A 15583-nucleotide genomic window follows, 5' to 3' on the forward strand; every position below is an offset into this window, starting at 1 on the left:
AATAGAAAAATATGGACAGTTCAACACATCATGTGTGTATATAAAAAAACACACCTATATCATAAAGTCTACAACAGGAAAATTGTAAGGAATTCTTTTTCTAAGATGGTATCTAAAAGTCCTTACATATGTGAGCTTAGTTTTTTCATGAATGGTATCAACTATAATCTTTGTACTGTCAAATTCTCTCTTCTACGGGGTAGAATTATGTTAGCTAATAGCAGCCAATACTGCTGGAGGAATATACTAAGTATAATTCCATGGCAGATAGAAAGCAAACCAATTTAAAGGGCAATTAAATGCTGTATGTATTATACACTAATATTAAGCACAACTCAGTGACATATGTATACTTCCTGTCACATGAAGAAACTAAGAATTAGGGAGTTCAAGTATCTTGCCCAAGATGACCTTGCTAGGAGGAGGAACAAACAGGATGTGAACTCAGACCAGTCGGACCTCAGAAGGAGAGCTTCTACAGTGCCTTTTGTAAATCTAGTCATTTGAATTTTCTCAAGTCACCTACATATTTTACAGAAGGCATCCTCAAACCTGCCCATAAAAGACCCAGCCCTGCCCTAACTCAGAAACGCCCCTGTCATACAAATGCATATGCAGATTAAGAGAAAACCACCCCCATTTCTAGCCTGGCCAGAGTTTTAAAGGCTGGGACACCTCACACTAGGCTGAGTTGTGGTTCACTGTGTAGCAGAATTAGCAGAATTACTGCTTCACTTGGTAGCTGAACATAACGCTGGGTGTGGGCTGGGCTGAGGGGATAAAGGGCAGCCAGTATACCTAGTTCTGCCCCCCTCTGACCTTGTGGGCCCTCACCCCTCGCAGGCTGCCCATCACTTTGGAAGTATCTATATGAGAAACAAGGGTTGCACATGGGAACCACATCCACTTACATGTCCCTTGCCTGCATACTGACTGAGCTAGAATAAAACCCAAACAACAGTCCCCCTAAATAAGTCTATGGTGTCATGCTCTCACAGTTGGACATGAGGCCTGGCCTGGGACAGTGCTGAATGGTATTCGACAGTAGCAGTCAAGGTGTCTCAGGGTACGACTTCCCGTCTGCATTAGCCCTATTTTGGTCATCACCCGCACCTCCACTGCACAGGAAACAAACCCGCATTTCGCCAGTCAGATCTCGCAGCCACGTGAAGGAAACACTCACATGTGTTGGTTGCTGGCTCACACTGCAGGGATAATGTCTGAAGGCTCTCCTCATCCATTTCTAGCTCCAAATTGGACAGGTACTGCTTCACTTTTCGAGCCATTTGGGCATCTTCGTAGAGCTTTTTGGCATTGAGAAAGGAACTACGACGTACCCGCTTTTTGTGACCACCTGTCTGAGCAACGTCTAGCACTGTTGCGTTTGTACTACCCTGGCTGAGGGACCTGGAAGACGAAAAGGCAGATATGCAGCTCACTCTAGCGTGGGATTACTTTATCTCTTTGAAACATGCCAAGACTTAGATAAATAGTCTATGTTCAAAAGGCCACATGCTTCATTCTGGTAAGTAAACTACTACAAAGGAGTACAGAATAATACGAACTAAAAATTTTGTAACTTAAAAAAGACTCCTGCATACATACATATGTATGTTTGGTGCCTGTGCTGCTCCAAGTAGGAAATCCTGCTTTTTACATCTACAGAGCATTCAAGGCAGTCCTCTCAGAGAAGCCAGCAAGTACTAACAATTACATATAAAAGCTCATGCAAAAATACAGTTATAATTAGGATTTACATTAAATTTAGTTCTCCTAAAGAGATGCTTTACATAGATTAAAGAAAAAATAGCTAAATGTTTACAATTGTTTTCTTATTCCTTGGGTTAAATGTAGTGAGTGTCTAAAGTAATATGGTCAAACTGTTAATAAAATGGTCATGCAAATGTAAACATATTATGTATAGAAACTAGCACATAAATTGTTAAGAATTATTTTTCAAAAGAATTGGTTTATAGAATGAAAACAGTAGTTAGTTGAGCTGTAAAAAAATTTAGTTTTAACACCTCGGGGCAGCTTTTACATTACCTACATTCACTTCTCAAGTGTCTGTGCAATGATTTTTAAATTGCACATCCTTCCTCCCCTCACCCCACTTTAAGAATTTCCCATTTGAAAACACAGAAATTACATTAAAATAAACTCTTTCTGAAAGCTCAGAAGTATGTCTGACCTACAGTTCCCTGGAACCATCATCAATCATTTCACAGCTCGCATGGATCATGACCTCAAAAGCAAAAGCCCCAACAGATTAAACTTGAAATCAGTTTGCCAACTGAAATTCTGCTAGAGCAAGAGGGTTAAGAAAAAATGCAAAAATGCAAAGCATCAGAAAATACAGCAGGTGAGAAAACAATGCAATGAGCAGAATAAGAACTGTGTGTGGGTATCCAAGGTCTCCACCACTTACCCCAAACTCCTCCACTTCTTCTTCCTGTAAGTGAGAGCCATGGAGATTGAAGCATGGGTGTAGAAAGAGAGACAGAAAGATCACAAGCTCAGAAAGAAAGGACTAGACTTCTGAATAAGCAGTACAAGAAGCCCACAAACATTAAACTGCATAATCACCTCACACACACAACTGTACCAGAAATATTATGTAGCTCAAAAGACAAATGTATTTAAATCTTTTGTTTTAAAAGGAGACTGACTCCTGTTCTCTCCTTCAATGGCCTCATCGTTTTTCATTATACCGATAGCTAAATCCATTGTGTGCATACTGAAACAATATTCTTTGGGTTATTTACATACTTGAGTTCATACTACCAATTATGAGTTTTAGCTCTGCAAGTGATTGTTCTGGAAAACAAGGAACAAGTAGTTGTGCCTCAGGTTAAATGAAAAACGTCTGAAGGACAAACTGTTCCCACTGGCAGTCAAAAGTGCTCTTGATACAGGGTAAGACATCTATTCCACATTAGAGGTCAATGGAGAGTCTCTGGTGACCCAACAGAACTTCTGCCAAGCCGCAAATATAAATATTCAAATTTCCCTCATTTATTAATTAAGGAGCTCTCAACTCAACCTTCTCTAATCCCACATGTGCCACCGAAGGCGACACACTCACCGAGTCCTGAACATGAGGGCAGGGTCCATGTTCACCGAAGCCATTCGGCCAACGTGACGAATTTCTTTTGCTATCATCCTCAGCTTCTCAAAATTGACCAGCCCATCAACTTTTGAGTCATTTCCTGTAATTCGCAAAGAAGAGAAGAGAAGTCACATGGCACTTATTTTTTTTTTGAATTGCGTTTTTAAATTTTATTTTTCAATTACAATCGGCATTCAGTATCATTTTAGGTTAGTTTCAGGTGTACAACATAGGGGTTAGGTAACTACAAATTTAAGAAGCGATTCTCTCAATAATTCCAGTGCCCATATGACACCATAAATAGTTATTACTTTTTATTGATTATATTCCCTGTGCTGTACTGTACATCCCCATGACTATTCTGTAGGTCCCAGTTTGTACTTCTCAATCCCTGGCATGTATGCTATGCTTTCCCAAGTGAAGGTAGAAATCCTTTACTTTGTATTTACCTTCATGAAGAAACGTGAGATCCTTCTTGATAACTGGGAACAAAGGGATTATGGGAGGTTGTAGGTTTTGACTATTGAGGACATTGCGATATTTTGCCATGTTTCTGGAAGGATCAAATAGGTCTTGGAGGTCTTGAAATAGCTTTTCATATTTATTGGGAAGTTTTTCCCAGGTAGTTCGCAATCTTGCTACAGGTGCCAGGTTTAGGCCACTGAGAGGGGAAAAAAAAAAAGGAAAAGTGATATGAAATGAAATGACTCATCCTTACGAAAAGGAAGCAAAACAGTGCATTGTGGATTTATTAACATATAGCACTTCTGTGTGAATGCTATTTATACATAACAATTTATAGAAAGTCTCCTAAGAAACTATTAAAATTCTAGGTAATGAGAACAGAAGATGGAAGCAGGGTCAGTATCCAGGTCACATGTTTCACTGGGGTTTTAGCTCTATTCCTCTTGCCTTTGCATCCTCCTGCTGTTTGCTATGAGTAAAACCACAAGAATGAAAGCATCGTGAGGGCAGAATTTTGTTTCCTTGCTTTGTCTCCATACACAGCACAGTGCTTGGCACGTCACAGACCGGCCAAACAGCTTACAGTAATAAAACAGAACTAAAGCCATGACAGTAGGAGAATGTGATCAAAGTCTTAGGCAGCGAAGATGACTAATTATCACCGTCAACATCAATATGGCCAATTGATTCGGCCTGTACTTGCTTCCAGCCTCGGTCTAAGCACTCGAAAGGAGAACAAAAACTTAACATTTACTGGGCACCTCCACTGTGCGGGCTGATGCAACTCCACATATATTACAGTAGTCTCTCCCTTATCCATGGTGTTGCTGTCCACAGTTTGTTACCTGCGATGAACTCCAGTCCAAAAATATTCAACGGAAAATCTCAGAGACAATTTGTAAGTTATAAGTGGCATGCTGTTCTGAGCAGCGTAATAAAGTTTCACGGCTTCCTGCTCTGTTCCCCTGGAATGTGACCCATCCCTTTGTCCAGTGCGCCCCGCTGTATACGCGTACCACCCCTTAGTCACTCAGTAGCCACCTGGGTTATCAGATCAACTGTTGCGGTATCGCAGTGCTTGTGTTACATAATCCCATTTACTTACGAGTGGCCTCAAATCCACTCACATAACTTTTATTACAGTATGTTGTTATAATAGTTCTATGTTATTATTAGTTATTATTGTTAATCTCTTATCGCGCCTAATTTGTAAGTTGAACTTTATCATTGCTATGTATGAATAGGAAAAAAACATAGTATATATAAGGTTTGGTGCTACCCATGGTCCTTGGCATCTGCTGGGGGGCTTAGAACATATTCCAAGGATAAGGGGGACTACCGTATATCATTTAATCTGCTCTATAGCTCTTTGGAAAATTGCTATTTTACAGGGAAATAAACTGATGTTCTGAGTTCAAATAATTTTCCCAAGACTGCATAGCTCAAAAATAAAAAGTGGTGAATATAGATTTTTCTGGGCTCCAAATCAGCACATAAGAGGTTTTAAATTAAAGATTAAGATTAAGGACTCAGAGGGAAAGAACTGTTCAGGGTGATTCAATTACACCTACTACACTTACACAAATTATATGCTGTTCCTGCATTGACCTATAGTTTAACCTACGAACTGAACTGAATGTTATAGCACATGTGCTCTCTCACCTGATGATTGCAAACATCGAGTTGAAGTTCTTGCATTCCCTGCAGTGCAGTGCTATCTTGATGAAATGCTTAATGATCTTCATCCTCTTCAGCTGGTTTGTCTCCCTCAGAATTTCTGATGCTACCCAGAATGTTTCCTGGTTAATGACTTCTTCAAATTTCTTCAGGTTGGCACAGCTGGTTTTGGATTTCAGTTTAAATAAATCATCTATATATTCAGTAGGTTCAATGTTGCGGAAGAGTTCAAAATTTCGCATAGAGAGTTGCGTGGCAACTTCCACAGTACTGAGCTGCAGCAGAGAAATCTGACTCTCCCTCAGCAACTCCTGAGCATCTTCATCGGAACAAAGGGTTTCTGTTTCCATGTTGTTTTTCAAGTAATATCTATGGAAAACACAGAATTCAAAGCCTAAGCAACAGTCTTACGATATTCCTTGAAAGAAAACTGCTATTTCTTATAGAATGTTTGAGAGAACATGAAATCAAATGATGGAAGAATTCTGCCCGACCACGAGAATGTAGCTGCCTCCATCATCAGACCACAGAACCACCGATGCAGAAGCCGTCGGTGGGAACTCACACAGCCCACGGGATTCCATGTGTGCCAGCTGTGGCTGCTGTTTTTTTTTTTTTCCCTTCCCTGATTTTGAGATTAATTTTACTTTTTTTCTCCTAAAACTGACAGAACACAGCTACATTAAAAACTCCACGTTAAAGAAAGCAGTAGGCTCTAAGGAGGAAGCAGGAAGATCAGACAGGTCACCATTCTATTCGCCCAGAGAGACTCTGTGGCCGTGGATAGGTGTGCATTGGATCGATCCCAGTTTACTTACTTATTCGAATGCCAAAAACGTCTATAAGCCATTACCCCCCTTTTGATCCTATGAGTATAACAAAACTAAAACAGATCTTAACTTTTAAATATCTGATTTTCACAAAACCCCTACAAGTAAGTGGGGCAAATAGCATTCCTATTTTTCACATGAGGAAACGGAGGCTACCAAAGATTAATGACTAGTTAACACCATTTGCAGAGACAGGAACTCAGAGACAGTGCTCCTTTCTCTTTGTAAGCAGCTTGTTCAAGATAGAATCCAGATGTCGGCCCTGTGGTTTTTTTTTTAAACAGATGCTTTCCCAAAGTCAAATTTCATAAAAGAAGAAACAGAATGAGCACAGCGGGAGTTCTGCCCAAGTGGCCTTTTGCATGTTTCACCCAGGCAAACGTGACAGAAAACACATACCTCGGGCCACCGACATGCTCAGATTTAACGGTTTCAGTGTCGATTACTGATGAAGCCCATGGCGCATACCCACCTACAGTTTTCTCAAACGATGCATGTGAACCATGGATCTGTACCCCAGTGGGGATTTGCAGAACTCCATCGCGGTTACAGATACATTAATGTGCATTGGAACGATAATGAGAGAAACCGACCTCCTAAAACAACACTACCTGCTAGTGGCAGGGTTGGAAATAAAGTAAAAGTGAGGACGAGTAGAAGGTTACAGGTGATGTAAACAAAACAAGTTTTGAACGGATCCTATCATGGTTTGGACGTACAACATGAACAATTCAAGTCCAGTCCCCATGGCGAGCAACAGAACAAAATGCTTTTTGGGACTACTTTAACTTTCAGTCAGTGCAGAATCTAGTTAAAACTTTAACCACTTTTTCAACTTTCACTAATCTGCGCTTAGAGAATACAAATGCCGTATTTCTATCGATGGCAACACCATTCAAGAGACTGACAAAACCTTGCGAGTTGCATGGGTTATATAAGGACTTATGCAGCAGGGGGACCAAGCTCTGCAGCAACTAAAATTTGACTCCATAGTTAAGTGTTTTTCACAGCATAATGTTCATAGGCAGCGTCAGCCAATTACACTGTCACAGACACTTCTGCCTAAAGAAACAAAGTTCCTAGAAGAGCGAGGCAGGCAGGAGCAAACGACTGTAGAGTAGTAGTAGTAGAAAGTGTTTTTGTGAATGTGCATTTCCAAGAAGAACAGAGCATCTGTGACCCTGCATCAGGCCTGCTTTACATTCTGCCAGCCCAGTGTCCTAAAGAGCGAGCGCGACAGGTTTCTACCTGCACGCTGGCGGGCGGCAGCAACATTCGGGTCGCAGTGCCCTCGTTTCGAATGGGTGCTTCAGGGACCCTTGTGAGGGTCAACACTCACCATGTGTATTTGCTTTGATAAAGCAATTCTTGGTGAAGGGGGTACTTACTCATTTAAAAAACCCTTTGAAAGTGTTCATCTCTTAGACTTTGATGTGGGCTTAACGGGGAGGAGAGGGAGGTAAACAAACCCAAAAAGATAGACACTGTATACCTGCCACTCAGTTGTATCCTATCAGCAAGTTTGGAAAGCTGGTCTGGAAGTCTTCTTTGTTTGATGACTCCCTCAGGTGTGACAGAGACCTCACACAGCGAGTACTGATCTGGAGTGGCAGTCACAGCAAACTCCCTGATGGCCTGGATGACCACTTCCTTCGCTGTGGTGTCCTTACTGATCATGATGTATCGGCTTTGCTGATCAGCCTTAAAAACCCTTAACACTTGATCTGGCAAGTCTGGGAGAAAGAAAAGTCGTACATAAGAAGAATGTATTTTAATATATGGTAATACAATTAAGTAAAGTAACCCAGGAAAAAAAAAACCCTCTTATTAAAGATACTGCTAAAATTTCACCTCTCCCTTCCTATAGCTCTTCTTCAAAGATACAGTTAGTGAACACGCTGATAATCTACAAGAATACATTTCCCCTACAGAGAAATAAAAGATCTACAGACAAACGCAAACACATCAGTACACAACCGCTGAACACAAGATTGTCAGGTTAGTAGCAAACAGTAAAAAAAATTAAATCTAAAGTTCACCTTTACTATATTGAAAAGCCCATTATGCTGACCTAAAATAGGCCTTTCACTGTATTTACTTAACATAGCCTAGTAATGCCGGCATGGGACGTATTATCTTCATTTATGAAGAGAAAACAAGTTCAGAGAGATTGATTTGCCCATGGCCATATCAAAATAGTCAAGAATTAAAAAGAGCTGGTTCCAATCGTTTTAACATTCACCCCGACTCTGAGCGTCTGGTAAACCGATGGCAAGGCAAGAGACACGCACAGCATTACCAGAACACGTCAGAAAGATGGGATCACTGCGGTAAAACAAAGGAAGTGAGGCAGGCTCACCCGGAGTGGTGCTGAAGTCTAAAATGCGGTGATGTGACTGCAGTAAATCAGGATTACTGGATGACAAGGTTCCGCTGACGGGTAACGCAGTCGGGATGTGCTTGGTCTGCCTCAGTCCCACGATGCTGTCGTCCTGAGACTGACCAATCCCGATATCACTGAACAGGGAGAGAAATTAGAAAAGAAGTAACCGACAAGTTAGAAAGTTTAACTCGTCAGTATATAATAGACACAGGCCATAAATAAATTGTATTTCATAAATCATGCAGTTAACATAAAAATAGTGATAAGTTTGGTTGAAAATTGCAAAAGTAACTACTGCTTAAGGGTATCCAACTCAGCCTGCTGTGTCTTAAGTGCACAGTATGTTTCTCTGAAACCTACGTCTTTTTAATAAGACAAATCATAACGAATATTAGTTTCTCAGTACAGAAATAGATTCAAGAAAAGATAAGCTGTAGTTTCTGATGGAAACAGATTTTTTAAAAAGCACATTAAAAAGAACACATTTAGTTCTCACTAAACTGATGGCTTCTGCATCAGAATAATAAATTGTTTTGTAATCTGATCTTTTAATAAATAAAAAAGATCAAGTAACATGAACAAAGGGGAAAAAAATCCAAACTGTCCCAATTTCATTCTCCGGTATTTCAGAGAAATAAATGATACCATTATGGAGTCAAATGTAAACAAACCCTGACACATTATTTCTTAATCATACAGAGCCTAACAAAGCAATGGTGCCTGGTGACACTTCTCAGCGTCAAAGAAGAGGCTGCGGAAATCCAATGACTCACTTTTAATTCTCTACTCAAATCTCCTAGTTATACATTTAAATTCCCAGAAAAATACTGCTTATTATGGATAGCTACAAACTCATTTCCGTGTATAAAAAGGCTGTTACTATGGACAACTCTTGAAATGAGATTTAAAACATGACTTAATAATATGTAAAAATGATTTCTAGATTTGAGGGGTCAGTAGTTTTCAAAACAAAACATCAAAATAAAACAACATGTGCGCACTCACAAAAAACTAGATCAGAGCCAATGGTCCGAGCTCTGTCTAGTTTCCATAAATACCTTGAAAGAAGAGGAAGGGAAATTACACTAAGTTTGGAATGTCATATACAAAATTAAGGCATTTAGCATCAGTTAGGTTTTCAGACATTACAGCTTGACCACACTACCAACTATTTTTAATGGCTGGGACAAAAAGAGATCTAGCAACATTCTTTTTTTGTGTGTGTGAAATAGACATAAAGGTAGATAAGCAAAGACAAGAGCTTCCTTTTAAAAACAAAAATTAAAGATAATTTTAGTGTAAGTTCTTTCAAATTTAACTTCCATTGAAGCACATGGAGGCACACATATAAAGACTGAAAGTATTAATGTTCTGTGAAACATTCAAACCTTCATATAGTTAAATTTTATTATTCAACTATATAAACCAGGCTTTTCTGCCAAAAATATTAGATGTAACATATGACTTGAGACACTACTACGAGCTCAGGCCAAAGATACAGCTGACGGGGCCACTCCCGGCACAAATGCCTACAAATACTAGCATACTTCAGGCACGCCCCTAAAAGGCTGCCTTCTTAAAGAACTGTTTCTCTGCAATATTTTAACACCTAACATGACCCAACTCTCTTCTCTCACCTTTATCTGTTATCTGCAGACATGGGGATAGGCTTGGATTAAAACTACTTTATATCCAAGACAATTCAGAAACGTCCACCTGTGAACACATCCTCTTATTGTTCCACCTTCCCAGCTCTCTCATTGTTCCTGAAAGCAGTTTTTTTGGCCTTTGTTGATTTTAGTCTATTGACTTATTCCCTGTTTTCTCTGGGTTCATCAGTATCTCTACTTACCTGACAAACAGACCTAAATCCTACAATCCTCTGATCCCACCCCTTTTTTCCGCCTCTATTTGTATCACTCTACCATGCTATCCTTGGCAGTCGGCCATCACTCTGCATCTTAGCTTACTGATAATGTCTGAGAGCAAGAGGAAAAAAACTAAACAAAGCAAAACAATATATCTAGATTTCTGTAATTGACTAATCCAGTGCCTTTGTCAAAACAAAGAAAATCCTCATAAACATATACTGATTTCTAGGAAACGTTTAAGTAGTAACCAGTGTTACATCCAGTCTTTCATACCAATATATAGATCCTGCATTTTACTGACCCTTCTTTTAAATATAATTATTTTTTCCTGTTAATTGTATTACTATATGAATTATAGCAAGTAATTTTACATAATAAAATGCATAAGTGATTCATATATTTTTACCTACAAACAAAGATGCTTCCTCAGTGTGCTAAATTCAACACATCTAATTATTATCTCTTTCCCTTTCTCTAGCTTTTGAATATCTTTCTAAATACACACAGAACAAAATTACACATAGTATTCTCATACTGTGTACCAGCCAACACCCTGTACTGTGAGTGGATTACATCCCAGTTCTGATATGTCACATTTCTATTAATACTTGCCAGGGTCAGGGTGACTTTTGATTTTTTTTTCTTAAGGTTCATAATTAACTCATGGTCAAAATTACTCTGAAATCTTTTATTGTTAGTATGCGGCTGATAATTCTGCATTTAAGTACATTTTTTATCTATTTAAAAATAAGGTTTATTTTTTTTAATCATGAAGGCCACTTTCAAAATCAATTTGTTTTCTGTAATGCCAGCAGACCTAATCCATGGCCCTTTGAAACTTACTCAATATAAACATACTCTCAAGTCTATAAATAAAACCATCACACTCGTTGCTTAACCTTAAAATTCTGCTATAGAAGTCTTTCGTAGCTGAAGCAAAACCACCAATCATTACAATTCAATGAGACAAGTTTTATGCTCAACCTATCAGGAGGATATTCTAGGCCATATCTCTCTAATCTGTGGATGAAAATTTTATTTGAAATGGAATTTAAAAATAGAAATGCTTGAGACAGTCCTAAATGTCTGTATCTACTGCTCCTTTGTAAGACCCATTAAATTATCAAAGAAAGAAAATAAGTAACATGTTTTCAAGTTACCTTCAAGAACTGAAAGCAGAAAAGAAAGGGAAAAAGAGAATGGCAAAGATGACTAGTAGCAACGGGAACCAGCAATGATTTGGTTGGCGAAGAGCAGATGCTGGTGGTAGAGAAGATACCCCAAACAAAGAAACAGTAGGAAAAACACCTCCCAATCACAGGGAAGACAGGAGCAATCACAACATTATTTTTTTTTAAGTCTAAATGAGAAATAAAACCAAATAGTTCAAATGAGGAAGTATTAAACGCTCTCTAATGTAGTTGGGATGGGCAAGTAAGTAGCAAAAACAGGATTAAAACAAACTTTATTGTTTAATATTTCTTCTAAGATAGTTCAGGCATAAAGGCTTAAAACCTTTTCTAGACTCAAGTGAATGAATATTAACTACGTCATTACTGTTGCATATTATTATAAACACAAAAATAACACACACAAAACTTACACAGACACTTACTTGTATGGTTTTTGGGGCAAGATACTGATCCGAGTCTTGTCGAGTATCTTCTTTAGCTTGTTCCTTCCTCCAACAGTGTTGGCTTTACTTTTTTTATTTACTTTCTCAAGTCCTATCACCTGTTCTACATCTACAGCAAGGTCTGGAATGGAGTAGCGACTGGCCTTCTTGATGTCTCCAATTTTAGGAAGGTGAGGGGCACCATTTCTTTTCTCTTCCGACAGTCTTGTCAGAAGTTCTTTAAATACTAAAATGGAAATAAACACCACAAAATGCCCATAATAAGAAATTGGAATAATTCAAAGGCACATGTAGAACTTGAAAATAGATGAAAAGTACAGACTTGAGCTATCAAAACTGTAATCCCATAGGAAAACACCACTCCAATGAATGAACGACAACAAGAATCTGCTTTATAAGGTTGCTCTTTCATTTCCACTTAAGTGTGCTAACTGTCTAGTATGTTCTTTCAATGTCTAGGTATTTAAAACATCTATGAATAAAAGCATCGATAAAAGATAATTTTTATGGTCCTCACATCAGTAGATTCTGATTTAGATCTAATTATATACTTACCTGATTACATATCTATGTACTTTACTATAAATACTTTTATTCTTATGATGTTTGAAATATTACTGATAAAAATGACCTTTTTATGATTGTGACATGAATGTAAGATGACCAAAAGAAGAAAAATAAAAGTATGCAAAGCCCTGGCAGGAGTGGCTCAGCTGGTTGGGCATCGTCCTGCAAGGTGAGAGCCTGCTGGTTCAACTGCCGGTCAGGGCACTGCCTGGGTTCAGGCCGGGTCCCCAGCTGGGGCTCGTGCGAGAGGCAACCAATCGATGTTTCTCTCCCTTTCTTTCTCCCTCCCTTCCTCTCTCTCTAAAAATAAATAAATAAAATCTTTTTTTAAAAGTTTACAAAAATACTTACCAAATAAATTGGTTTTCACAGTGATAGATAAATGTGTGTTATTTCTGAGAATTTCCATGGCTTTTGACAGCTGAATATTTTCAAAGTTTTGACCATTTACTTCTAATATCTACAAATAAAATTATAAAATTAATTTTGATGTCCCAATGCACTGATGAAAAAAAAAAAAGACACCAACATTCACCCTTGACATTTGGATTTAGAAGCACCGTACCTGGTCCCCTCGTTTCAGGCCTGCTTCAGTTGCTTTGCTACCCGAATCAACGCTGTCCACAAAAATCCCAAATCCCTTCTCCGAGCCTCCAAGTAAGATGAAAGGCAGGGGAGCTTCTCGGGACGGTTTTGTTAATGTCATTAGTCTTCTTTTTGCTTTAGCGGCACAGGCAATATTTAATAGCCTTAGATGTCCACCCATTTTCTGTAAGAGTTCAGAGAGAGTGGTTTCAAAGACAGGCTGAATAAAATGAACTTATAAATAGTGGTTTTAAGAAAGTCACAATTATACCTCTCTTTCCAGATTATTTTCAAATTCTTCTAGAAATCGAGTCATCGCAGGATCTCCTTCAAAGTCATTGAAGTGATTATTTACCCACAATAATACTACCCGTGTAACCTGAAAAATTAATGGTTTTCAAAAAAGTTAGTGCTGAAAATTTTCAATTAAAGTAATTTCAAGTAAGACACCTAACATACAGCTTACCTAGTAACAATGAACGAGAAAATAAACTAAGTACAAAAACTCTCAGCAAGGATTATATTCATAAGAAAATGACCTTCTAAGAATATATATTTATAATTTGAATACTGACTTTACATTGTTTTGCCAAGAAGTGTTTCGAATTTGTGAAAGATGGTAATAAACTCACATCTTACTTACTGTCAATATCTATTTGAAACAGGTCACAATAAAAACAAAGCTATAATAAAATAAAAATAAATGAAATCAAGACAAAGAAGACAGAAATTAAAAAAAAAAAAAAAAAAAAGAGAAGGTAGAGGGCAGAATAGACAAAAGGAACAAATAGTATTGAGTCCAGAAAGATCTACAAGGGAACAAGTTATAAGAGGAAGGAGCTACATGGGAGTTACATAATATTTGCTAACATTAAGGTTTAGAAAGGTTTTAACACCTATAATTCCTTAGGAAAAATGAATAGCCTTTTCTCAGCCTACACATGTGTATTCACGCAGCCCTACACCTTTGCACAGGCCAACATACACACTCACAGTTAGGGAATTTTCTTTTGTGCCCAGCAAGAACCGTGTGACATTTATTAGACTGTAAGTTCCGTGAGGACAACTACTTTATGTCATGTCCTCAGGGCCTCCTTCACAGTTACAACAATGCCTGGTATAAACTAAATGCTCAATAAAATTTTACTAAACGAAGTGAGTGTAACTGCATCTATCAATGTAAAAGTACTTGTTTTCTTTCATATGAGTTGAGCTTTATAAATTTGAACAACAATATAAAAGGAGTTTTCGATAGAATAGTTTTCAAACATTTAACTAACCCCTCAAAATGAGAAAATTAAGCATACTATTCTTGCAGTAAAGAAACAGAGATGATGATATAAAGTTAATTTGTAGCTATAGTTTAAAATACTGTTTATAGTTAATATACTGTGACAAATTATAGTATAAGCCTGACTAATCACTCAGGAGCCAAATCTTGATATTTATATTAATTTTATGTCATTTACTATCACTACTGCCCAATTTTTCCAATTTAGGAAACATATAAAATGATCTCCCTTAAAACTCTCACACTTGACCTTTTCATAAAATTAAAATTTTGCAGCTGAGAATCCAACTTACAAGTCTACTAGCCCTATGACGCATTAGAAAAACAAGGCTCATAAATCATAAATCGAAAACTACCAGCTTTTACCAACAGCAAACAACCTTTAGGATGATGTATCAGGTGCTGGCTCTGAGCCAGGCACTACATAGAGAACTCTACTTCTATTACTCATTTCCACAACAGCCCCAAAAGGATGCGAATTATTCACTTTACAAGGAAATAAATGAGGGCCAGCAGGGTCAAATGGCACATCAGGTGTATGGCAGAGGCAACACCCAAATTGAGTTTTTACAGCTGATGACCTTGTCGAAGATTTCTTCTGGGCTAGTGACTCTCAGACCGTGAACTGAGGAGCCATACTGTCTGAAGGACTTCTCTAAGGCCACAGAACTAGTTAGTGGTGGGACCAGCACTAGAGCTTGGAGCTTTCCACACTAGTCTCCTGTTCTGGATTTTCCTACCCTGCCTCTCCCAACTCTGTCTCATGTAAATCAGACTACACACAGAAAGGGGACATGAGTACAGACTATGATGAACCCTCAAACCTCGCAAAACTGTGTAGTTTATCACCCAATCTAGCCTCGACAGCTCTCATGAGATGGTAAGGAGGGTCTGTTGAGAACGACATTACCGGGGCCTACCAGCCAGCAATGGTTGTAATGAGATGTTTCTACAGCGCTAGAATTGTAACTTTTATCTGGTGCACACTGACCATTTGTATTGAACTCGAGAATGCCGATTCCTGTGGAACCGAGATGTTTGGGGGTTGTATCTCAACACATTCCCAATAGAACTAAAATTTAAACATTTGTCAGCCAATTTACTAACCTTTGCATTAAAAAGAAAAAAAAAAAAAAAAGACATTTCTAGGACTGAACCCAGAAACCTTT

At 38.3% G+C, this 15583-nt stretch overlaps 1 protein-coding gene across 12 annotated transcripts in view; it reads right to left on the reverse strand.

The window, feature by feature from the left end:
• RAPGEF2 (Rap guanine nucleotide exchange factor 2) overlaps nucleotides 1–15583 on the reverse strand; it is a 216374-nt gene that overhangs the window by 11056 nt on the left and 189735 nt on the right. For 11 of the 12 annotated variants that reach the window (XM_045202499.3, XM_024568781.3, XM_024568780.4 and 8 more), the window contains 11 exons: nucleotides 13395–13502; nucleotides 13104–13307; nucleotides 12890–12998; nucleotides 11951–12197; nucleotides 8441–8598; nucleotides 7574–7814; nucleotides 5237–5620; nucleotides 3559–3770; nucleotides 3086–3209; nucleotides 2429–2452; nucleotides 1184–1407 (listed from right to left, as the gene is read on the reverse strand). In XM_045202499.3, the coding sequence (XP_045058434.2) occupies nucleotides 1184–1407; nucleotides 2429–2452; nucleotides 3086–3209; nucleotides 3559–3770; nucleotides 5237–5620; nucleotides 7574–7814; nucleotides 8441–8598; nucleotides 11951–12197; nucleotides 12890–12998; nucleotides 13104–13307; nucleotides 13395–13502 (2035 nt within the window). The remainder of the gene's footprint in view (nucleotides 1–1183; nucleotides 1408–2428; nucleotides 2453–3085; nucleotides 3210–3558; nucleotides 3771–5236; nucleotides 5621–7573; nucleotides 7815–8440; nucleotides 8599–11950; nucleotides 12198–12889; nucleotides 12999–13103; nucleotides 13308–13394; nucleotides 13503–15583) is intronic. The other variant, XM_045202500.3, reaches the window with a different exon arrangement.

The sequence above is a fragment of the Desmodus rotundus genome, chromosome 9 (genome assembly GCF_022682495.2).
Source record: "Desmodus rotundus isolate HL8 chromosome 9, HLdesRot8A.1, whole genome shotgun sequence".
Lineage (NCBI taxonomy): Eukaryota > Metazoa > Chordata > Mammalia > Chiroptera > Phyllostomidae > Desmodus > Desmodus rotundus.